This window comes from Elephas maximus, chromosome 4 (assembly GCF_024166365.1).
Source record: "Elephas maximus indicus isolate mEleMax1 chromosome 4, mEleMax1 primary haplotype, whole genome shotgun sequence".
Taxonomy (NCBI): Eukaryota; Metazoa; Chordata; class Mammalia; order Proboscidea; family Elephantidae; genus Elephas; species Elephas maximus.
In genome coordinates, this window is record NC_064822.1 from 189,968,626 (window position 1) to 189,992,350 (window position 23,725).

The 23,725-nt window shown below is 39.7% G+C and overlaps 1 protein-coding gene across 2 annotated transcripts in view; it reads right to left on the minus strand.

Moving 5' to 3' along the window:
- The window catches only part of SMC1B (structural maintenance of chromosomes 1B), a 68,893-nt gene that overhangs the window by 37,297 nt on the left and 7,871 nt on the right, over positions 1-23,725 (minus strand). For both annotated transcript variants that reach the window (XM_049884640.1, XM_049884639.1), the window contains exons 5-11: positions 21,973-22,211; positions 18,253-18,511; positions 16,807-16,947; positions 10,201-10,283; positions 9,235-9,442; positions 3,432-3,617; positions 1,422-1,601 (exon numbers count right to left, since the gene is read on the minus strand). In XM_049884640.1, coding sequence (XP_049740597.1) covers positions 1,422-1,601; positions 3,432-3,617; positions 9,235-9,442; positions 10,201-10,283; positions 16,807-16,947; positions 18,253-18,511; positions 21,973-22,211 — 1,296 coding nt within the window. The remainder of the gene's footprint in view (positions 1-1,421; positions 1,602-3,431; positions 3,618-9,234; positions 9,443-10,200; positions 10,284-16,806; positions 16,948-18,252; positions 18,512-21,972; positions 22,212-23,725) is intronic.

The window sequence follows — 23,725 nt, forward strand, 5'->3', positions numbered from 1 at the left end:
AACGATCGTGAGGATGGCACAGGACTGGGCAGTGTTTCATTCTGTTGTACGTAGGGTCGCTCTTAGTCAGAACTAACTCGACGGCATCTAACAAAAACAGATAGCAAGATATTGAAGACACCTTATTAGTTCGCTTATTACACCTGTTTAAAATCAATATATAGAAATCAATAGAAATTATCACTGAAAGACAGTAATCATAATATCACTAAGACTATTATTGATATAAGTACTAAAATAGGAAAAGTTAATCATGTTAGATAATTCAGTAAAGTTAACACTGGCACTCCCCACCTCTCGTAAGAATAGCCTTTTGTTTTGTGTTAATTTGCAATTCTGGGCATTCCAGATCATATGTGTTAACTGTAAGTAAATTTGGAAAAAGACAAGCACTTTTTGAGAGCTATTTGCCAGGCACTGTAAGAACATTTTCAATGTTATTACTTCATTTAATTCCTACAGTCCTACCAAATTAAAAAAAAAAAGGTACTAGTATTTCTCCAATTTTAGATGAGAAAATTTAAATGAGTTGTTTAGAAAGTTGCCTAAAGTTACATAATTTGTCACTATGTAGTTTCACTGGTCTGACGTCACAGCGTCTATGCTACACTCCATCATGAACGTAGTAAAAAAAAAACACTATGTCAGATAATTTGAGGAAACACATACTATACATACAAAGGCAGGGAAGATGGAGGCTCAGCAAGGACATTTATTCCTATCAAGTGAAGAAAAATTTAACTGCTTTAGGACACTATTGTTGCTGTTAGGTGCTATCGAGTCGTAATTTCCAAAATATAATTCAACACATTGGGAAATGGTACCAAGTAATTTCTTAAAAACTCAACTGAACATTATAAAAACTACTGAAGCCATAACCACCTGAGATGATGTGTTGGTTTTCCTTATATAGGAGAACACATGACAGTGTATCTAAATATTTGCGTGGTGTGTAACATAAGCCAGTTGTATAAATAATATTTGCGTGGCGTGTAATATAAGCCAGTTGTATAAATAATATCTGCGTGGCGTGTAATATAAACCAGTTGTATAAATAATATTTGCGTGGCGTGTAATATAAGCCAGTTGTATAATAATATCTGCGTGGCGTGTAATATAAGCCAGTTGTATGAATAGTATCTGCGTGGCGTGTAATATAAACCAGTTGTATGAATAGTATCTGCGTGGCGTGTAATATAAGCCAGTTGTATAAATACTATCTGCGTGGCGTGCAATATAAGCCAGTTGTATAAATAATATCTGTGTGGCGTGTAATATAAGCCAGTTGTATAAATAATATCTGCGTGGCGTGTAATATAAGCCAGCTGTATAAATAATATTTGCGTGGCGTGTAATATAAGCCAGTTGTGTAAATACTGCTTCAACTTATACAAAAGTGCCGCTCGAGCCTCTTTTCCTACCTTCCGTCTTTCAGGTCCACCAAATGCAATATGCCTTGCTTCTTCCACCGTCTCACAGACGAGGCCATTCCCACACACAAACTGAATCACTTTCTTCAGCTGAGGGAACTGAGTCTTTATAACATCTATCGCCATTTTACAGCCTTTAATCTCTCTTAATCTTTCATTGATTGGTTTGATCTGAAACGTTTAAAAAATACTTGTTACAACAGATGCACTAAGAAAACCCAAATACCCATTACATTCTTTCCCACAAAACACGAACAGGCCTGTGTGCTGTTAAATTATACACAGATACGCTTGGTAAGGACCCGAGGACTATATCCCATCACTGTTTGTTTATTAAACAAAACAAACAAGAAGAAAACACTTCTTCAGGAAGCAGAAGAGCTAAGTTCCAGACTTCTCTGTGCTAAGCAGTTGGTTAGTGCATGAGAGGTACTTCATGATCTCAAAACCGTAAGATCCCACTGAGCTATGTGCCAAGAGTGGCTCCACACTGCAGCTGAAAACATCATTTTAGGCTTAAATGGTCAGGAAAGCCTTCAGACCTCCTTGGACATGACTTTTCAGTGGGGTCTACAAATAGATCAGAAAGTATCCACATATATTACTGAAAAAAAGCAAGTATGATCTCATTTTGTAAAGCAAAGCAAAACAAACAAAAAATCCTGTCCATAAACAAAATGTATATGTATGTGTCCTTGGGAGATGTTATGGGGTGCCACGACTCCCAGCGACCCCACGTGTCGGAACAGAACAGCCCCAAAGGGTTTCCTAGGCTGTAATCTTTACAGAAGCAGATAACCAGGTCCTTCTCCCACAGAGCCACTGGGTGGGTTTGAACCATCAACCTTTCAGTTAGCAGCCAAGTGCTTAACCTTTGTGCCACCAGGGCTCCTTACTTAAGAGTACAGCTGCATATCAATTTGTTTGTGCAGAGGTCCTCTAAATAGCTACCATTAAGGCACAGGGACTGGGCACTGAAATGGGTAGGAGTATTTCCTTTATACCTGATACACTTCTGTATTAGATTTTTTAAAAAAATGCCGTGGCTTGGAAAAAATCTCCAGTGAGGAATAAGTAAAGCAGGATTTTAACAGGCAGATGAATCAGGGTAAGACGTTTCAGTGGGCAGAAGGTGAACGCAGAAGCATGGAAATACAAAAGGCAGGTCTGGACCCTAACTGCAACAGCAGCCAGCACTCACTGAGCACCTTCTACATGCTCGGCACCGTGCTAGGTGCTTCCTGGGTACTAAGTCCTTGCAGTAAGGTATGTACTCATGCCTCCACTTTACAGATGAAGAAACTGAAGCTCAGGAAAATTACAGATGAATGAGTGAGAGCCGAGTAGAAGTAGCGCTCAGATTCATACTCAGGTGGGTCCACCTCTAGGGCACGTGCTCTTGACGATACATACTACCTGCAGCTCAGGGTCTTGACTGCTGGACCAGAGAGAGCACTTTCTTTAGTAGGTAACGAAAAATAATCACGGAAGGATCTCAGTCATGACAATCACAGAGTCCCTCCCTCAGGCATTTAGACTCTGTATATTCTAAGACCTCTCAGTACATACTTCAAGGCTCAAATTTACCCTGCTCTGCCAAGAACTGACACGCTGGACCAGGTATTTACTATCGGGAGCCTGGGTTGGCATTTCCTCAGCAGACCATGCATCCCATCCTTCTGTTATTTGCTACTGAAGAGAAATGGATGGCTGGCGGGTAGGCAAAGGGGTGCACTGCTAGACCAACGGCTCCAAAATCACCGAAGTAGAACTACGGCAAAACTAGATCAAGAAGAAATGGCAGGAGGTCAAGAAAGATATGGCACCCGCTGGTAATATTTTTTGCCTGCCAGCTCATTAACACCAGCCGTCTGGGTGAAAGGCTAACTGCCATCCAAGCTTCAATTTTTTCATTCACTGCCATAGTTTTAGGCAGTGAAGACAAGATTTAACAGACGAGATTTTATCACTACTAAATACTGGACATCGTGAATTTCTTACATCAAGGTAATCTAGAGCAAGGAATGTCTCAGGTTCAGCTCTTTCCTCTTTCAGAAATCGAATGCAGTCTTTCGCTACCTTTTCAGAGGCGACCACAATGGCAACCATGTACCGACCAAATAGTTTGGTAACAGCCAGCTGGTATTTCTTATGAATAGGATGGCACAGGTCTAGCAGTCTTCCAAACTTTGCAGGTTTTAAAAAAGGAGAGAAAAGAAAAGATAGTAATGAGTAACATGATACTTCATCGTCTGCTAAGGCAGCAAAGAACAGAGACCAAAACCTCATTTTATAAAATTGTATGTATCAGATTTTAGTAGACATTCCGCATTCAATCAGACTAATTTTCATTACAAAATGACTATTTAGGTTGTTACAGTGTGATATGACACTTCGCTTCACAAAAGAGGAAGCAGGAGGCACTAGCCTTACTAAAGCACTAAAATATTTTATAAAGCTACAATAATTAAATAATATTCACTCATCCATCATGGTTAAACGAGAACGTGAGGCGCCTACTGGGTGCAGGGAGTGAGCTAGACACTGGGTAAGATTATTGAACAAACATGCTCTCTGACCCCCAAGAGCTTTCTGCTAGTCAGGGAGACAGGCATACATGACCAATCACTGAAGGCACGTACAATGTACAACGTGGAGTGGTAACAGATGCAGGGACAGAACAACGTACAACGTGGAGTGGTAACAGACGCAGGGACAGAACAACGTACAACGTGGAGTGGTAACAGATGCAGGGAGAGAAAATACAGAGCGCTATGTGAGTATATAGTGGGGACTGGTCTGTCCTGAGAAGTCAGGGAAGGCTTCCCCTGAAGAAGTGTTATTTGAGCTGAGGACCAATTAATTAGACTGAAGTTCAAAAACTTTACTAGAACGTGTCTGAATGCCAAGCATCCTGCATCGATGAGTCACAGACTATCTGAAGATTCAATTTCACATCTTTAGACTCTTCCTTCCGTCTGTCAGGCTCTACCACAGGGGCACCTTATATCATCTTAGTCGTTCATATTAATCATCTTTGCTTTAATTGTTTAGATATCTTCTGCGTTAGTAATCTAGTTTTCAGCTGTGTAATCCATTCCTTGCTACTTCTAATTTATTAATTCAGTAATATTTTGTTCTTGATTTATTCTCTGAGCCCTACAATTTTCCATTTCATTTTATTCTGTTTTATCTCATCTTTGAAATCTGGTTTTATGAATTTAAGCTCTTATTAAATTGTCCATAGAATAAAACACTTGTGGGGGGTTTTGTTCTGTAACCTTCTTCCAGGCTGGGCTCTGTGATTTTTAAATGTTGTAACTACTTTATATTTATTCTTACATGTAGCTGCCATACCGATTCTTTTCACCTGGCTTATGCTTACTGTGTGCAGCTCTGTTCATTTTACTGGCTGTGAAGATCTTTTTCTTGACTCCCTTCCCACAGAACTGAGATGGGCCTCTGCTGAGCAGCAGCTGACTGATTCAGGACTTGTGTTCTGTCCACTTCTATAGCCTAAAGGCCTGGCAGGCAGGGGCAAGAGAGAGCTCAGCTAAAGCTGTGCATATGCTCTGTGAATATCTGACTTCTGTTCTTTCTTCTGAGTTTTTACTTAGTATCTCATACCAAGGCTCCTCTACCTTGTGGAAGGAGGACAGATCCCATCTGAGGAGAGGGCTTGGAAGTAGCCTGGAATTTAATTAGGAGTCCTCAAGCTTTCACTTCCATCTTAGAGCAGCAGAGGTTCATTTCCCCAGTTTAACAGTTTTAAATCCAACTCCCTCCAGTGAGAAGAGGAAAAGGAGTTTGCTTCTTGCTAGATTATGGAACGGTTGTTGTTGTTGTTGTTATTAGGTGCTGTCAATTCCAACTCCTAGAGACCCTACGGACAACAGAACAAAACACTGCCCGGTCCTGCGCCACCCCCACAATCGTCGTTACGCTTGAGCCCATTGTTGCAGCCACTGTGTCAATCCACCTCGTTGACAGTCCTCCTCTTTTCCGCTGACCCTGTACTCTGCCAAGCATGTATCCTCTAACAGATAGACAGATTTGTTCGTTCTTTTGGTAGTCCATGGTATATTCAATATTCTTTGCCAACGCTCAATTCAAAGGCGTCAATTCTTCTTCAGTCTTCCTTATTCACTGTCTAGCTTTCACATGCATATGATGCAATTAAAAATACCAGATAAGAATTCTCAAGCAGTCAATTTACCAGTTTGGCTTCTGCAGGGTTGCAGATAAGAAAGAACAATGGTATACTCAAACCTTTTTTTTTTTAATCCTGTATTATCATCATTTTCTGAAACTCAGGGATTAAGTTGAGCCCCTTTCCCTGTTTGGCTGTTGAACTAGTTTTCTCTTTTTTTTTTTTTTTAACTATTTTTTGTCATTTTGTTAGTGTTTTGAATTGAATTGTGTCCCCACAAAATATGTGTTGTAAATCCTAACCTCTATGCCTGTGGTTATAATCCCATTTGGCAACGGGTTGTCTTTGCTATGTTAATGAGACAGGATAAGTGTAGGGTGTATCTTGAGTCAATCTCTTTTGAGATATAAAAGAGATTAAATAAAAGGTAGAAGCAGAGATGGAGGAAAAGAGATGCCAAGCCACATGAAGATCGCCCAGGAGCAAAAGCTCAGAAGAGACAAGGACCTTCTTCCTGAGCCAACAGAGAGAGAAAGCCTCCCCCTAGAGCTGGCACCCAGAATTCAGACTTCTACATATTAAACTGTGAGAAGATAAATTTCTGTTTGTTAAAGCCACCCACTTGTGGTATTTCTATTATAGCAGCACTAGATAACGCAGACAGAATTTAGTACCAGGAGTGGGGTGCTGCTCTAACAGACAGCTAAAATACAGAAGTGGTTCTGGAATTGGGTAATGGGTAGAGACTGGAAGAGTTTTAAGGTACCTAATAGTAAAAGCCTAGTTCGTCTTGAAGGGACTATTGGTAGAATTATGGAGATCAAAGGCAATTCTGCTGAGGATTCAGAAGGATGTGTAGAGAGCTATAGCAAAAATCTCTATTGTCTTAGAGAATACATATGGACCTAGCAACAGTATGTTGCTAGAAATATGGATGTTAAATGTGCTCCTGGTGAAGCTTTAAAAGAAAATGATGAACATATGAATGGAGAAAGGACAATGCTTTTTATACAGTGGCAAAGAACTTGTCTGAATTATGTTCAAATGTTTGGTGGAAGGCAGAACTTTTAAGCAATGAACTTGGGTATCTGGCTGAGGAGATTTCTAAGCAAGATCTTAAAGAGGTCAACGTGGTTTCTCATAAAATGTGAGAGGAAAGAGATGGACTTAAAAATAGACTGAGCAAACTGAAGACAAAACTTAGAGATTCGGAAAATTCTGTTATAGAAACTAAGAATGTGTCCTAGAATTTCCACCGAGGACACGGCTACACAATCTTTTGTTAAAGAGATTAAGCCTGTGGCTGATGGATCTAACCAAGCAGCACAGCAGAAAAATCATCAGCTTAGACTGATGGGGACAGAGAAAGAATGAAAGGAAAGAACACTGTCTGCCTCTTGGAATTCTACAGCCAGGAAACAGGCCCAAGGAGCTACATCTCTTGTCCTCTAAGAAAAGGGCCATCCCTGGAGCAACTCAGAGATCTGCAGAACTGCTGGAAGGAGCATGGGAGACAAGGCCTTCTCTCTGTTTCAAAGGGTGGACCCATGGTCTCCTGGGTCTCAAAAAGTGGGGCCACAGCCTCCAAGGTTTCAAAGAGTCGGATCTTTGCCAACTTGGTTCTGAAGTGTGGGGATGCTGTTAAGGTGTGCCAGGGGAATAGGGCCACTGCCCAAAGCTGAGGGGGCAAGGCTACGAAGCCCAAAGGGCAGAAGAATGGGGCCTACTGGGGCCAAGGGGATAGGGTTGCCACCCGAAGTAGGAGAATGGGGCTGCCCAAAGCCAAGGAAGCAGAGTTGCCACCCCAGTGGTCCTGGAAGGCGAACCTTAAGCCCAGGGCCAAGGGGCCTCTACCCAGAATCAAGAGAGCTTGGTAAACACCCAGAGTCTAGAGGGCAGGACCATTGTCCAGATGGTCTCAGGGAACAAAGGATTATTTTCAAGCCTTAAGAGCTAATGAAATTTGTTCTGCTGGGTTTGGACTTGCTTGGTGCCTGTCATCCCTTATTTCCCTATGATTTTTTCCATTTGTAGTGGAAATGTTTACCTTGTACCTGTTCTATCATTGTACCTTGGAAGGAAATAATCTGTATTCTAATTTCACAGGTTCACAGACAAAAAGGAATTTGGTGCCAGGATGGAATGCACCTAAAGTCTTACCCATATTTGGTTTAGATGCTACAGAAGATGAGATTTTGGACTTGGAGTTGATTTAAGACTTTGGGAACAATGTGATGGGGTCAGTGTGTTTTGCATGTGGCAAGGATATGAATTTTGGGGGGTCAAAGGGTAGAGTGTCATGGATTGAACTGTGTCCCCTAAAAATATGTGTTGTAAATCCTAACCTCTATGCCTGTGGTTATAATCCCATTTGGCAATGGGCTGTCTTTGCTATGTTAATGAGGCAGGATTAGTGTAGGGTGTATCTCGAGTCAATCTCTTTTGAGATATAAGAGAGATTAAACACAAGCTAGCAAGCAGAGATGGGGGAAAAGAGATGCCAAGCCACATGAAGATCACACAGAGGCAGAAGCTCAGAAGAGGTAAGGACCTTCCTACAAAGCCAACAGAGACAGAGAGCTTTCCCCTAGAGCTGGCACCCTGAATTCAGACTTCTAGCCTCCTAAACTGTGAGAAAATAAATTTCTGTTTGTTAAAGCCACACACTTGTGGTATTTTTGTTATAGCAGCACTAGATAAGACAGTTAGGTACTAGGGAAAGGAGAGTCTGTGACCCAGCTTTATTCCTTCTTCATTATCCAGAAGTCAAACCCATATTTAAGAGTCAGAAAGTCAAAAAGGATGCTATAAAGGAGCTAGAGACAGGGTGGCTAGACGCAGGAGGAAAGCCGAGAGAGTATAGCATCATGGAGGTCTGTGGACAAGTGTTTCACGATAGAGCGCGTGGTTAACAGTGTCAAATGCTGAAAACAGGTCATCACAAAAGAAGGACTGTGAAGTGTACACTGGTATTAGTGACAAGATAGTAAGATGCTAGGCCCCTAGTACCAAGGGAAATAATTCTGATATTGACGCCCCAAGCAAAAAGTTCTCTCACCCTATTTTGGCTAATAAGATACGCGAACAATATTGGATGTATAGTCAGATTTATAGAATAAAAACTAATTTTTCAAAAGTATGCCAATGATGTCTGTTGAAAAAAATATATTAAAATACTCTGTAACCACGAAGAACATGATGTTTGAGGCTATGTGTTTGGGGGAGACCAGGCTACCTCATTTTGGTCCTTTGTGGGTACTAGCCATACTTGGACTTTATATTAAAAAACTCTGAAACCACGAAGAACATGACGTTTGAGGCTATGTGTTTGGGGGAGACCAGGCTACCTCATTTCGGTCCTTTGTGGGTACTAGCCATACTTGGACTTTCTGGGTACTGTGTTCAAGTCCCTGCTTCTCCCCAACAATTACTTATCTACAGACACTAATGGATGTTATATATGTTTTACCCCAATTATTTGCTGCTATATTTTATATACGAATACACTTTCAAACACAAATCTTAAAGACTTCTTAAATAATACTGCTTCCTAATAATGGTAAAAATTTTAATCCCAAATAAGAAGATAATTGTTTTCCTCAAATAAGAAAGCTTAGCCTTTTTTGTTTTAATTAACTATCCATTTCTAATTACCACAGACTCTGGGTACAGCCTTCTGAGGTGTTCCAGAACCTCTGCTCTTTTTTGCTGGCGTTTTCCCTCATGCTTATCAATTCCAGCATTCTGCAGCTCACTTCTAATAAGATTCAGTTCTTCATTAACTTCAGACATTCTTGATTTTGCTTTTTTAATTTCATCCTCCAGGATTTCCTCTTGCTGTTTTTTCTCTTTCAAGCAATCACTACATAATAGCAACAACAAAAAACCACATAATAAAAAGAATAACCAAGATTTAGGAATTACGAGATAAAATAAATTCCTGTATAGCACTATGGAGGAATGGAGTAATGCTCTATCAATTTTTAAATAAAAAAATACAATAAAATAAACCTAAACCAAATATGGGCAAAAGAGATTTTGATAATTTTTTTATGGTCAAAAGATACATATTTGTGGGTATTGAAAAAGTAAGATCACTATAACTAATGCAATCATCGTGAGCTTAATAAGAAAACAAAAACCATATACGTTGCTGCAGAATCGATTCCAACTCATAGCAACCATATACAACAGAGTAGAACTGCCCCATAGGGTTTCCAAGGAGTGGCAGGTGGATTCGAACTGCCAGCCTTTTGGTTAGCAGCTGTAACTCTTAACCACTGTGCCACCAGTGCTCCAATAACAAGAAAATGCTGATTGAAAAGAAATTCTTAATGGCAGAATAGTTAGGTTCTACAAGCTTTCATGATGTAACTTGTTACTTTTATTATAAAATATCAACAACCAAAAGGGATCTTTAAGTTTTAACAGTATTAAACATTTATATTTTTCAGATTTTATTTGTTATGTGGTTACCTTTAATTTTTTGTTACATACTATGAAATGATAAACAACAGAGTTGAGCATTATCGTATAGCTGGAGGATTCATCTGATGTACAGAGGTACACCAGACACTTGAAATAAAAAAAATCTGTAAGGGTTTTTCTTACTATACCTACATGCATGTCTTTGTATACTCCTCCAACTTCTCTATTCTCTTTTTATGGTCTTCTATTTGTTCATGTATTTGCTTTATATTTCCCTAAAATATGAAATAAAATTTGAAATCAGTTTCAACAATTCCAAACCATTAATTTTCACTCCCAAACTATAATATTGTTGTTATAAATTGGAATTATATAAAATATCACTCTTCAAAAATTTTTTAAGAATAAATTTTAATTTTGAAAAGGCAGTGTGGTGTAGACCTTTGAAATTACATGGATCAATGTTCCAATCCTGGCTCTACCATTTATGAGATACCTGATCTCCAAGAAGTTCACTCGGATAACTTCAAACTCCAAGGGGATTATCTTCATATATCTATACACAGTTTTATCTGTCCCTCAAACTAATTCATTCAAGAAGTTATTTATTCACTGGCTAACATGTGCTAGGAACTAGAAGTACAACAATGAACAGGATTGAGTCCCTGCCCCCAAAGAGAACTGTCTGGTGGGAGAGAGAGACAAATAAGTTATTACGGTAGAGACTGGTTAAGTATTACAACAATATAGGAACTTACAGGGCAACTAAAAGGTTTGTGGGGAGAGCACTTCATGAAAGTCTAGCTCTATTCACCTTATCATTAAATCCAAACTCTGTGGTAGTCTCCAATTAGTTTCATGTTTTTACCCTTCCCCCCTTTATTCCATCCAGTGTACTACAGAACAAGGTCAATCTGTCTTATCTCATTACTAAATAATCTAAAACTAGGAGTGTACAAATGTAAAAAGGACAATTCATTTTCAATATACAACCCTAGGGAAGAGAATATTGGTTTTCAAGTGGAAAAGGACAAATATACTTAGGAAGATAATCACTCCATTCATCACACAAACTCACTGAACAAATACCTAATGTGTTAAGAGCCAGTTAAAAAAATGAGGAAGACAAAGCTCCTTTTTTCAAGGAACTCACAAATTTTGAAAAGTTTCCATATTGAAAATCTACTACCTAAATTAATAATTCTATCCAGAGAGGAAAAAACAAGGTCAACTGGGAACATCTGCCTCTGTGCCTAAACTCAGGAAAGTCCCAGGGCTTGTCTCATGCCAGATGAGCCCCATCACAGTCATCACCTAACATCCCAGCTAGGCCTTAGGGGTTACCACCTGCTATGTAAAAGAGCTCAGAGACACATTTAGGTTGAGGAAGATACTTTACTGGAGAAAATGTCAAACACCTGGGTCAATGAGAAAAGAGAAAAACTGTCTTATCATCCCAAGGAGTAGTGTCAGGGCCTTTGTGTTAGTCATCTAGCACTGCTTTAACAGAAATACCACAAATGGATGGCTTTAACAAGAGAAAGTTATTTCTTCACAGTAATGAAGGCTAAAAGTCCAAATTCAGGGTGTCAGCTCCAGGGGAAGGCTTTTTCTCTCTGTTGGCCTTCTTATTAATCTTCTCCCAGACTAGAAGCTTCTTTGCCCAGGAACCCTGGGTCCAAGGGACATGCTCTGCTCCTGGCACTGCTTTCTTGGTGGTATGAGGTCCCCAACTCTCTGCTTGCTTCTTTTTCATTTATCTCTTAAGGGATAAAAGGTGGTACAGGCCACATCCCAAGAAAACTCTCTTTACATTGGATCAGGGAGGTGACCTGAGTGAGGGTAGTGTTACAATCCCACTCTAATCCTCTTAACATAAAATTACAATCACAAAATGGAAGACACACACAATACTGGGAATCATGGCCTAACCAAGTTGATACACACATTTTTGGGGGGACATAATTCAATCCATGGCAGCCTGGGTGCTCCGCTGGACACATATTGGGGAATAATCAGACTACTTTGGTCTCAGGCGTTCTGGATTTTGGATGCCAGCTTATCACGCAAACTGTCTGAGAAAGCCAACTACTGCCCAGCACCAGAGGTCTCTGGACTTGTGAAAAGCTACAGCCCTTCTTGTCTGGGAAAAGAGTCACCAGTCCTTTAGGAAACTGAGTTTGGGTATGGGTCTTCTCTAACTCTCCACCATGGTATTTCATTTCTTCTTCTATTAAAAAAAAAAAATTCAACTAACACTTATTAATACCTACTAAGTGCAAGGTTCTACAGTGGACACTATTGTGAGTCCAGTAGAGCTGTAACAATTAGTAATTTTTGTGTAAGCTGATAAAAACCCTTAGACATATACAGATAAAAACAATGTATGACCAGATGAGCTTTCTTGAAGTGGGGTGGTAAGAAGGGGCAGGGAAGGCTTTCTGGAGTGGGTAATTACAGAATTTAACATGTGATATGAGTAGATTGTTCCAAAAAGAAATTAGCAAGCACAAAGGCAACAATCTCCAACGTGTGTTTGCAGAAATCAGCGTATAATTTCATGTGATTCCAGGGCTCTGATACAAATTACACAAGTGTTTTAAAGCAATTCTGCTGTTACTACCTTTGTTTTTCTCTTTCCACAAAATGTCCTCTTCTACTCATGATTATCATATAGTGCACCTTTAATATTTTTTTGTACTTTATTTTTTTTAAATATTTTTCTGTACTTTAGTCTGCCAAATCACGAAGAAACTAAAATGAGAGCCAGTACAGCACAGGTGTGGCTGCTGTTCGGTGCCATTCAATCGATTCCAACTCACAGCAACCCTATGTACAACAGAGTGAAACACTGCCTGATCCTGCGCCATCCTCACAATCGTTGTTATGCTTGAGTCCATCGTTGTAACCACTGTGTCAATCCATCTTATTGAGGGTCTTCCTCTTTTTCGCTGACCTGCTACTTTACCAAGCATAACGTCCTTCTCCAGGGACTGATCCCTCCTAATAACATGTCCAAAGTAGGTGAGACAAAGTTCCGCCATCCTTGCTTCTAAGCAGCATTCTGGTTTTACTTCTCCAAAGCAGATTTTTTTCCTTCTTCTTCACCAACACCACAGTTCAAACTCATCAATTCTTCTTTGGTCTTCCTTATTCACTGTCCAGCTTTTGCATGCATATGAAGCTACTGAAAATTACCATGGCTTGGGTCAGGTGCACCTTAGTCCTTTAAGTGACATCTTTGTTTTTTAACACTTTAGAGACATCTTTTTTTGTAGCAGATTTGCCCAATGCAATGAGCCATCTGACTGCTGCTTCCATGGGTGTTGATTGTAGATCAGAGTAAAATGAAATTCTTGACAACTTCAATATTTTCTCCACCTATCATGATGCTGTTTATTGGTCCAGTTGTGAGGATTTTTGTTTTATGTTGAGGAGTAATCCATACTTGAAGGCTGCGGTCTTTGATCTTCATCTGTTAAGTGCTTCAGGCCCTCTTCATTTTCAGCAAGCAAGGTGGTGTCATCTGCGTATCACCAGTTGTCAATAAGTCTCCCTCCAATCCTGATGCAGTGTTCCATTCAGTATGTATGCTGAGCAAATAATCCGAGAAGCACAGAGGATAAGAAAATTCATTTTAAAGAACGAGGCTTGGAATCTATTTACCGAGGCTTGAAATTCTGTTCCTCTAATTGCTAGCTGTGTGACCTTAATCAAGTTAACCATCTCGTGTCTTGATTCCCTCATCTGTAAAATTCATTCACTTATTCATCAAATATTTATTGGTTATCTAGTCTGCGTAAGTAATTATTCTAGGCACTTGGGATGCATCAATAAATAAAACAAACATCTCTGCTCTTATGGAGCTTACATTCTAGAGTGGAAAAGCAGACAATAAACATAACAAACACGTAAATGAAGTATAGAGAAACCTGAGAGCTGGAACTTGACAGGACTGCCTTGGTTCTCCAGGACTCTCAAGTTTTCTGCCTTTGACAGGGTGCAGTCTTACCACTTTTTATTGCTTGTTTTAGTGGAAAATATTTGAGCTTTCCTTCTCTAACAGGTTTCTGCCTTACGGGGGTGCTGGCTTTCGCAGGTTTTACTGTAATATGTTAGGAGATAGGTGCTACTGGAAAAATAGAGTCAGGGTATGGGATCAAGATGTGCAGTGGGTACTACAATTTTAAAGGGGGTAGTCAGGGGACATCTCGCTGAGAAGGCAACATGTGAGAAAAAACTTCAGGAAGTGAGGGAATTAACGATGAGGAAATCTAGGGAAAGCATTTTCCAGGCAGAGGAATAATCAACCACTGCAAAGGCCCTGAGTTAATGTCCTAAGGCTACCATAACACATTACCACAAACTGGATGGCTTAAAACAACAGAAATTTATTCTCTTAAGGTTCCAAACCAAAACCAAACCAAACCCAATGCCACCGTGTCGTTCCGACTCCTAGCAACCCTATAGGACAGAGTAGAACTGCCCCATAGTTTCCAAGGAGCACCTGGAGGATTTGAACTGCCAACCTCTTGGTTAGCAGCTGTAGCACTTAACCACTACGCCATCAGGGTTTCCTCTTATGGTTCAGGAGGCTAGAAGTCTGAAATCAAGGTGTTGGCAGTGTTGAGTCCTTCTGGAGGCTCTGAAGGAGAGGCTGTCCCACACCTTTCTTCTAGCTTCTGGGGGTCGCTGGCAATCCTTGGCATTCCTGGGGTTGTACGCACATCATACACTAGTCTCTGCCTCTGTCTTTAAGTTACCTGTTCCTCTGTGTCTGTGTGTCCTCCCCACTTCTGAGAAAGACAACTAGTCATTGATGTAGGGCCGACCCTAAATCCAGGATAATTTCACATCAAAGCTGCTATTTCCAAATCTGGTCAATTCTGAGGCTCTAGGTGGACATGAATTTTTGGGGACACCAGAGACCCTAAGGAAGAAACATTTCTGATATGTTCCAGGGGGCCAGTCTGGTTAGATCACAGAGAGCAAGGAGAATAGGAAACAGGATGTCCACGAGGTAAATGGGGGGTGGGCAGGGTGAGCAGATATAGGTAGGCCTTTGTAGGACATTTAAGGGCTTAGATTTTAATTTCATGTGTGATAGGGAACCAGCGGAGAATTTCAAGAAGAGGAGTTTCATGATCTGACTTAGTTATTAAAAGCATCACTTGGCTGCTGTGCTGAGAGTGCTGTGGAAGACACAGGAGTGGAGGCAGGAAAGCCTGTTAGAGGCTAGCAGGCTACTACACTGACCTAAACGAAAGCAAAAAAGACGGGGGTTGGACCAGGATTGCAGCAGCAGAAGTGGAGAGAAGGGATCCGATTCTTGGTATACTTTGAAGGTAGAGCAACAATTTCCTAAACACGTCAAATGCAGACTGCAAGGTTTTGGGGCTGAGCAACTGCTAAGACTGAACTCGCATAACCTGAGATAGAGCACATTTGGGTGGCGACACCAGAAGTTTGGTTGGGATTGGTTAAGTTTGAGATGTCAATTTAGCACATAAAATGAAGATGCTGAGGAGGCAGCTAGGTATATGAGGCTGAGGTTTGGAAGGTCTGGGCTAGAGATACAAATTTGGGAGTCATTAGCAGACGATATTTAAAGCTATGAGACTGGATGAGATCACCAAGGCAGTGAGTGTATACAAGAGAAAAAACCAGAATATCTGCCTCGTAATACTGCTGTGAGGATTAGGGTTTACAGCGCTGCTTGACATATGGAAAATACAAATAGACATCATATTATAAGGCTATTATTATAACTGTCATCTCTAGAAAATGTCAGACCCTTTTCTGGAGACGTATCTAGTTTGGAAATCCCAGCCTCATTTTCTTCTCGGCACACTAGAGCAAAGACCTACCCTCACAGTGTTGTTGTGAGTCGTGAAGGCTCTAGCAAAGTAGGCATTAAAAGTTTTTTTCCTCTCAATTCCAAATATTTACTTATAAATCAAATGTGTGTATAATTCAGACCATTTCCCCACTGCCGCTTTTATTAGCAATGGTGGTGGTCATCAGGATGGCCCACAGAAGACTATTTAACTCCATAATATATGATAAACTGCAATTATTGTTGAATGTGCCCATAAGGATAATTCTGCAGCCCAATTAGTCTTCAGAATAGAAGTCATGAGGCATAGAGGGACAGCCTAGATGCTTGGTGTGTTATCATACTCACATTCATCTTAATCTGCCCAGCACTATCCTCACTATACAAATGAAGAATCAAAGTCAGAGGAGTTAAATAATTTAGTTATTTACCAAGATTACACAGGACAGTGACAGAACAAGACAAGCTGGAAGCCAAGTTTGCCTTGCTCTAACGCAGGACACTAGATAACCTAACACATACATCGCTGCTTCAATGGGCACTGTCCACATAGGTCATTGAGCTCCTCTTGGGCTATGGCCTTAATGTTTCCAAATGACTTTGCATTCACCTCTATCATGGTACTTTTTTGCTTTTCTCACTCTATCTAACCTTTTCCTAAGCCCACTGGACTAAAATGTATGTAAGAACAGACTTTATTTTCTTTGAATCTGCCTAGTGTCTATCACTGCATACATGTACAATGATGCTTACTGAATACACAAATGAAGGCACTGCTGACCCTTACCTTAGACCAGAAAAGAACACCTAAATAATGCTAGGCACGGCAACAGGTAACCCAGAAATTTTTGACTACTTGCCTATGTTTGATGTAAATCCATTCATATACTGAAAAACTAATGTAAAATGGGAATAAAATTCAGTGAAACTATTCTAAACCATTGTTGCACAAATCGAGGTACCTGAACTTCTCCATGCCTCCTCTTTTCAAACGCCAGTCTGTCTTCATCAGCCTTCTGCTCCCGCTGCAGTTTCTCCAGCTGTTGGGTCATTATGGCCACTTTCTTTCTTACTTTATCTTTAAGTTCCTTATAACGATCCAGCTGTATAAACAGCAGTTAGACATTGCTAACTCATTTATGGAAGGATGAAAGGAAATTCTTTGTATGATATCCTTTACCAGCAGTTAATTAATCTTATTAAAAAAATGTCTTACATAGATGAGATCATAACTGGCCATTTTCCCCAGGTAAAATATGTGAACGTGAAGAACACTTCTTACTTAAAACCATTTAAGTAGATCAACAAGGTATTCAAAACAAACCATGGATGGTTTCCGTCAGAAATTCTTTAAAGAGAAAGGGGACTGTAGCTCCTTAACAGACCCAAAGCAAGAGGAGTCCAGAGAAAATTATGTATTTTTTTCTATTTATATAGTCACAATTTCTTTGGCATATATATTGTAATACAAGGTTACCACAAAAGTACTGAGATAAATGACAAGAATTTGATTGAATGTTTGAAAACTCAGAACTACCTATTTTTGGACTGTTGATTTATGGAGCCCTGTTGGTGCAGCGGTTAAAGTGCTCAGCTGCTAACCCAAAGGTAGGCAGTTTGAACACACCAGCTACTCCTGCAGAAGAATGATGTAGCAGTCTGCTTCTGTAAAGATTTACAGCCTTGGAAACCCTACGGGGAAGTTCTACTCTGTCTTACACAGGATCACTATGACTCAATGGCAGAGGTTTTTCTTTTTTTTCAGGTACTACTGATCTATTGTAATTAAAGACTATACACTAAATTGGACATTAATTCATCACTTAACCTCTTGTATCAACTTTCCTCCTGCCAAATAAGTGAGCACGTAAGGCTCTTCAAAGCTACATATATCTGACCTCAAAAGTTTCTGTAATATTCTTGAGAGGAAAAATAATTACCAAAAAAAAATAATAATAATTTAATTGCCTTTTATTACAAAATGGTACGATGTAACTTTGTTGAAGTATTTTCTAGGACTTCAATCAATTCGTTAATGTTATAATACCCTCTGTGGAGTCCCTGGGTAGTGGAAATGTTTAATACACTTGGCTGCTAACTGGAAGGTTGAATGTTCAAGTCTACCCAGCTCTACTTCCCCCAAATCAGCCACTGTTCTACTCTGACACACACGGGACTACCATGAGTCAGAGTCAATTCAACGGCAAGTGAATTGGTTACAAAGAAAAAAAAGCTCCAGACTAAAGATTAAAATTAGATTCTGTGTATAAGCCCCAATCCCTATAATTTAACGTTCTAAGGATAATCTCTTAAAATACCTGAAAAAAAAGTCATCCTTTAAATTTGTTCTAATTAAAAGAAACTGAAACAATAAAAAGAAAAGATTTCCCAGGTATCAACTTCTTCACCTGACTTGCTTCCAGCTCAATCTCTCTCCCTTTATATAAGATTTCTTCCTCAACCTGCTTTTCAAAACTTTTCCATGCAACATCTAAATCAACCAGTTCTGCTTCCAGGGCTCTTATGTCATCTTCCTGTTTAGAACGTTGTTTTTCACTGTCCTTTATTGATTTTTTAGCTACGTCTAATTTCTTGAGGTGGTGAGAAGTATTTTCTTTGGCTTTAATGTACTGAGGCTTCTTCTGATTCAAAAGTGCTTCCACAGATCTAAAAAGAAAAAAAAAGGTTTCCTTTAAATTTTATAATCTATAAAAGGAAAAAGTTCTTTTTATCAAATCACGATTAAAAATAAATATAAAAAACCAACTTTCAGAGACTCTGAACATATCAGTGGTTGCCAGAGGTTAAGCTGGGGCTAGGGGGTGTGAATAGGTGAAGCGTAGAGAACTGTTTTAGCGCTCGTAACTGTTATGTATGACACTGTAATGGTGGATTCATGACAGCATGCATTTCTCTAAACCCACAGAACTTTACAGCACAAAGAGTGAGCCTTAATGAACGAAAATTCAGTGCAAGGAACATAAGGAAGTGTTCAAATATGTCAAAAGAACACAATGGCCGAAGCCAGAACAATCTGACCAACAAAGAAAGTAATATTGGATTATAATCCGAAGTGTAAAATAAATATTCACTGTTGTTGGTGTGCTATTCAGTCCGTTCCGGCTCAGCAACCCTACGCACAAGAGAGCAAAACACTGCCTGGTCTGTGCCATCCTCACAATCCTTGTTATGCTTGAGCCCACTGTTGCAGCCACTGTGTCGACTCACCTCTTTGAGGGTCTTCCTCTTTTTTGTTCATCTTCTACTCTATCAGGCATGATGTCCTTCTCCAGCAACTGGCTTCTCCTGATAAATGTCCAAAGTATGTCAGAAAGAGTCTTGCCATCCTCACTTCTGAGAAGCATTCTGGCTGTACTTCTTACAAGACAGATTTGTTTGTTCTTCTGGCAGTCCATGGTATATTCAGTATTCTTCCTCAACATGGTAATTCAAAGGCATGGATTCTTCTTCAGTATTCCTTACTCACTGTCCAGCTTTCGCATGCATATGAGGCGACTGAAAACACCATGGTTGGGTCAGGCTCACCTTAGTCCTTAAAGTGACATCTTTGCTTTTTAACACTTTTTTTCCTTATATCAAACATTTATTCTTACAGTGAGGATCTCATAAAGGATAGCTATAGGACAGTGAAATATTTACAGCAGAAAAACTGTGAGTGCTAGCCAAACTTCAAATATTGTCACAGCAAGGTTATCCCAATAGTATCTTCTAGCATGGCAGATCGCACGTGTTAAAATTAACTGCATTCTCTGAACACCTCTCAACAGACATGCACAATGATAAAAACAAGCATTTAGGGACTCCAGTCCTTAAAGAGATCTTTTTTAAAGAGTCCTTTTAAAGAGATCTTTGGCAGCAGATTTGCAGTGCGTCCTTTGACTTCTTGACTGCTGCTTCTGTGAGTGCTGACTGTGGATTCAAGTAAAATGAAATCCTTGACAACTTCAGTCTTTTCTCCGTTTATCATGATGTTGCTTACTGGCCCGGATGTGAGGATTTTTGTTTTCTTTATGTTGAGGTGTAATCCATACTGAAGGCTGTGGTCTTTGATCTTCATCAGTAAGTGCTTCAAGTCCTCTTCACTTTCAGCAGGCAAGGTTGTGTCATCTGCATAACGCAGGTTGTTAACGAGTCTTCCTCCAATCCTGATACCCAGTCCTTCGTATCGTCCAGTTTCTCAGATTATTTGCTCAGCATACAAACAATACAACCCTGATGCACACCTTTCCTGACTTTAAACCACACAGCATCCCCTTGTTCTGTTCAAATGACTGCCTCTTCTTCTAAGTACAGGTTCCTCATGAGCACAATTAAGTGTTCTGGAATGTCCATTCTTTGCAATCTTATCTGTAATTTATTACAATCACACAGCTGAATGCCTTTGCATAGTCAATAATACACAGGTAAACATCTTTCTGATATTCTTTTTCAGCCAGGATCCATCTGACATCAGCAATGACATCCCTTGCTCCACGTCCTCTTCCAAATCCAGCTTGAATTTCTGGCAGTTCCCTGTCGATATGCTCCTGTAACCACTTTTGAATAATTTTCAGCAAAATTCTACTTGTGTGTGATATTAATGATATTGTTTGATATTTCCACATTCTGTTGGGTCACCTTTCATTGGGATGGGTACAAATATGGATCTTTTCCAGTTGGTTGTCCAGGTAGCTGTCTTCTAAATTTCTTGGCATAGACGAGTGAGCACTTCCAGTGTGGCATCTGTTTGTTAAAACATCTCAATTGGTGTTCAGTCAATTCCTACAGCATTGTTTCTCGCCAATGCCTTCAGAGCAGCTTGGACTTCTTCGTTACCATCAGTTCTTGATTAAATGCTACCTCCTGAAATGGTTGAACATCGACCAATTCTTCTCAGTACAGTGACTGCGTATTCCTTCCATCTTCTTTAGATACTGCATCATTTAGTGTTTTCTCTGAAGAATCCTTCAATACTGCAACTTGAGGCATGATTTTTTTTTCTCAATTCTTTCAGCTTGAGAAATGCCAAGCGTGTTCTTCCCTTTTGGTTTTCTATCTCCAGGTCTTTGCACATTTCATTATAATACTTTTGTCTTCTCGAGCTGCCCTGTGAAGTCTTCTGTTCAGCTCATTTACTTCATTATTTCTTCCTTTCGGTTTAGCTACTCTACATACAAGAGCAAGTTTCAGAGTCTCTTCTGACATTCATTTTGGTCTTTTCTTTCCTTCCTGTCTTTTTAATGATCTCTTGCTTTCTTCATGTACGATGTCCTTGATGTTATTCCACAACTCCTCTGGTCTTCGGCCATCAGTGTTCAACGCGTCAACTCTATTCTTGAGATGGCCTCTTAATTCAGGTGGGATACACTCAAGGTTGTGTTGTGGCTCTCATGGACTTGTTCTAATTTTCTTCAGTTTCGACTTGAACTTGTGTATGAGCAACTGATGATGTCTTCCACAGTCGGCCCTGGCCTTGTTCTGATATTGAGTTTTTCCATCGTCTCTTTCCACAGATGCAGTTGATTTGAATCCTGAGTATTCCATGTGGCAAGGTCCATGTGTATACTCACTGTTTATGTGGGCAAAAAAAGGTATTTCCAATCAAGGAGTCGTTGGTCTCGTAAAATTCTATCATGTGATCTCTGACACTTTACCTCTATGGTCTTTGTCCCCAAAACCCATAACGTTAGCTTAATCAAGAGGAAAACATCAGATAAATCCTAATTACAGGACATTCTACAAAATAGTTGACCACTACTTCTAAAACTGTCAGTCATCGAAAACAAGGAAAGCCTGACAAACTGTCACAGTCAAGATGAGTCTAAGGAGACATGACAGCTGAACGTAATATGGTATCGTGGATCAAAAAAAGGAAATTAAGTAAGAATTAAAATCAGAGTAAAGTATAACTTTAGTAATAATGTATCAACAGGGGATACGTTCAACAGAGGAAACTGGGTGTGAGATATATGGAACTGCCTCTTCCATCTGCAATTTTCTGTAAATCAGGAAGTATTCTAAGACAGAAAGCTTATTAAAAAACCAACTCTCAAAGTGTCACTTACATTTTTCTCTATGAGATAATCTATATAAAATCCAACTGTTAATACCTATTTTTAAAAACTCACTTTAATTCTTTTTCTGTTTGTTGCAGTTGCCTAGTTAGCATTCCATGTTCCTTTTTCTTGGCTTTAACTATATTTTCCTGATGAGAAAGAGACTCTTTCGTGACACTCAACTCTCTATTCACATGCTCTAACTCAGTGTTCAGAGAACGAATTTTTCTCTCATTATGATATAGTCGGAAAAGCTGCAGTTGTATCTTGTTTATTTTCAGTTCTTCAAGTAGACTCTGGTAACGGTCTGCCTATAAAACAGTATAATTCAACAGTAATTAATGGGGAGAATACTTAAGCTGATCTTTCATAAACTCAACTATTATACCAACAAATGGTATCTAATGAATTTTTATTTACGTTAAGAAACAATACTGTTCCCAAAAACAATATGGAGAGGGCTTCTGGATACACTTCTAAAATAAACTGGTTCATGATTCTGGATTTATGCACTCGACAGTCTGGTGTTAAGAACCATGAAGTGATACCCTCTATCCTCGGTCCCAACCCCGTTTTTGTCTTGACCTGTGATTTTGAGAAGTTCACTAACATTTCTGGCATCAGCTTCCTCACTTGTAAACTTAAGAAAAAAACATTATATAACTTGTAAGGCCCCTAACAACTCTACAGTTCAATGATTCTAGGTAAAACTCCTGCTACAGGATGTATTTTCCTAGCAGAACTATTAAAGTTCTAAATTATATAGGATCCCTGGTGGTGCAGGGGTTAAAGCAATCAACTCTTAACCGAAGGTCAGCAGTTTGAAACCACCAGCAATTCTGTGGGAGAAATATGTGGCAGCCTGCTTCCACAGAGATTTACAGTCTTAGAAACCCTACAGGGTCGCTATGAATGAGAAAAGAATTTTCTTGTTTTTTCTATTTGGGCTATTAATAAAGGAATGGCTAGTAAAAAGACTAGACTTAATGGTCTGACTGAGACTGCAAGAACCCCAGAAGACATGGCCCCCAAACTCTTGGTTAACCCAGAGCTAAAACCATTCCTGAAGCCAACTCTTCAGACAAAGATTAGACAGGACTATTAGACATAAAACGATACTCGCGAAGAGTGTGCTTCTTAGTTCAAGTAGATACATGAGACTAAATGGGCAGCTCCTGTCTGGAGACAAGATGAGATGGCAGAAAGGGATGGGAGCTGGTTGAATGGACACAGGAAATTCGGGTGGAAAAGAGGGCTGTGCTGTTACTTATAGGGATAGCAACTAGGGTCACATAACAACGTGTGTATAAATTTTTGTATGAGAAGCTAACTCGAGCTGTGAACTTTCACCTATGGCACAATAAAAAGTGAACATTATTTAAAAAAAAAAAAGTTTTTTTTTTTTAAATAAAGGAATGAGCTGCCTGGAGAGGGGGATCCTCATCAATGATGTGCTCCAAGTAACCGTAAGCAGCCAGATGTCAGGAACTCGTAAAAATTAATTAAGGTGGACTATTCTAGCTTTCCTTATACTGTTTAAAGTTCTGCAATTCTACAATTTTAGTAAGCTGTCTCAGTATGTTATGACATATGAGTCAGTATGTAGCCTTCTACTGCCACCACCCCTTTCCACTGACAAAACCAAGGAATGAATATGTATTGAGTGCCTACGATGTGCCAGCCCCTGTTCTATGTGCTGGGAGTATAGTGGGGAATAAGACAGATGGGGTCCCTGCTCTCTTAAAGCTTACATTCTGGCAGAGGGAGGGAGGAGTCAGACAATAAATAAATAATAAAGAAGATAATTTCACACAGCAATATGTGA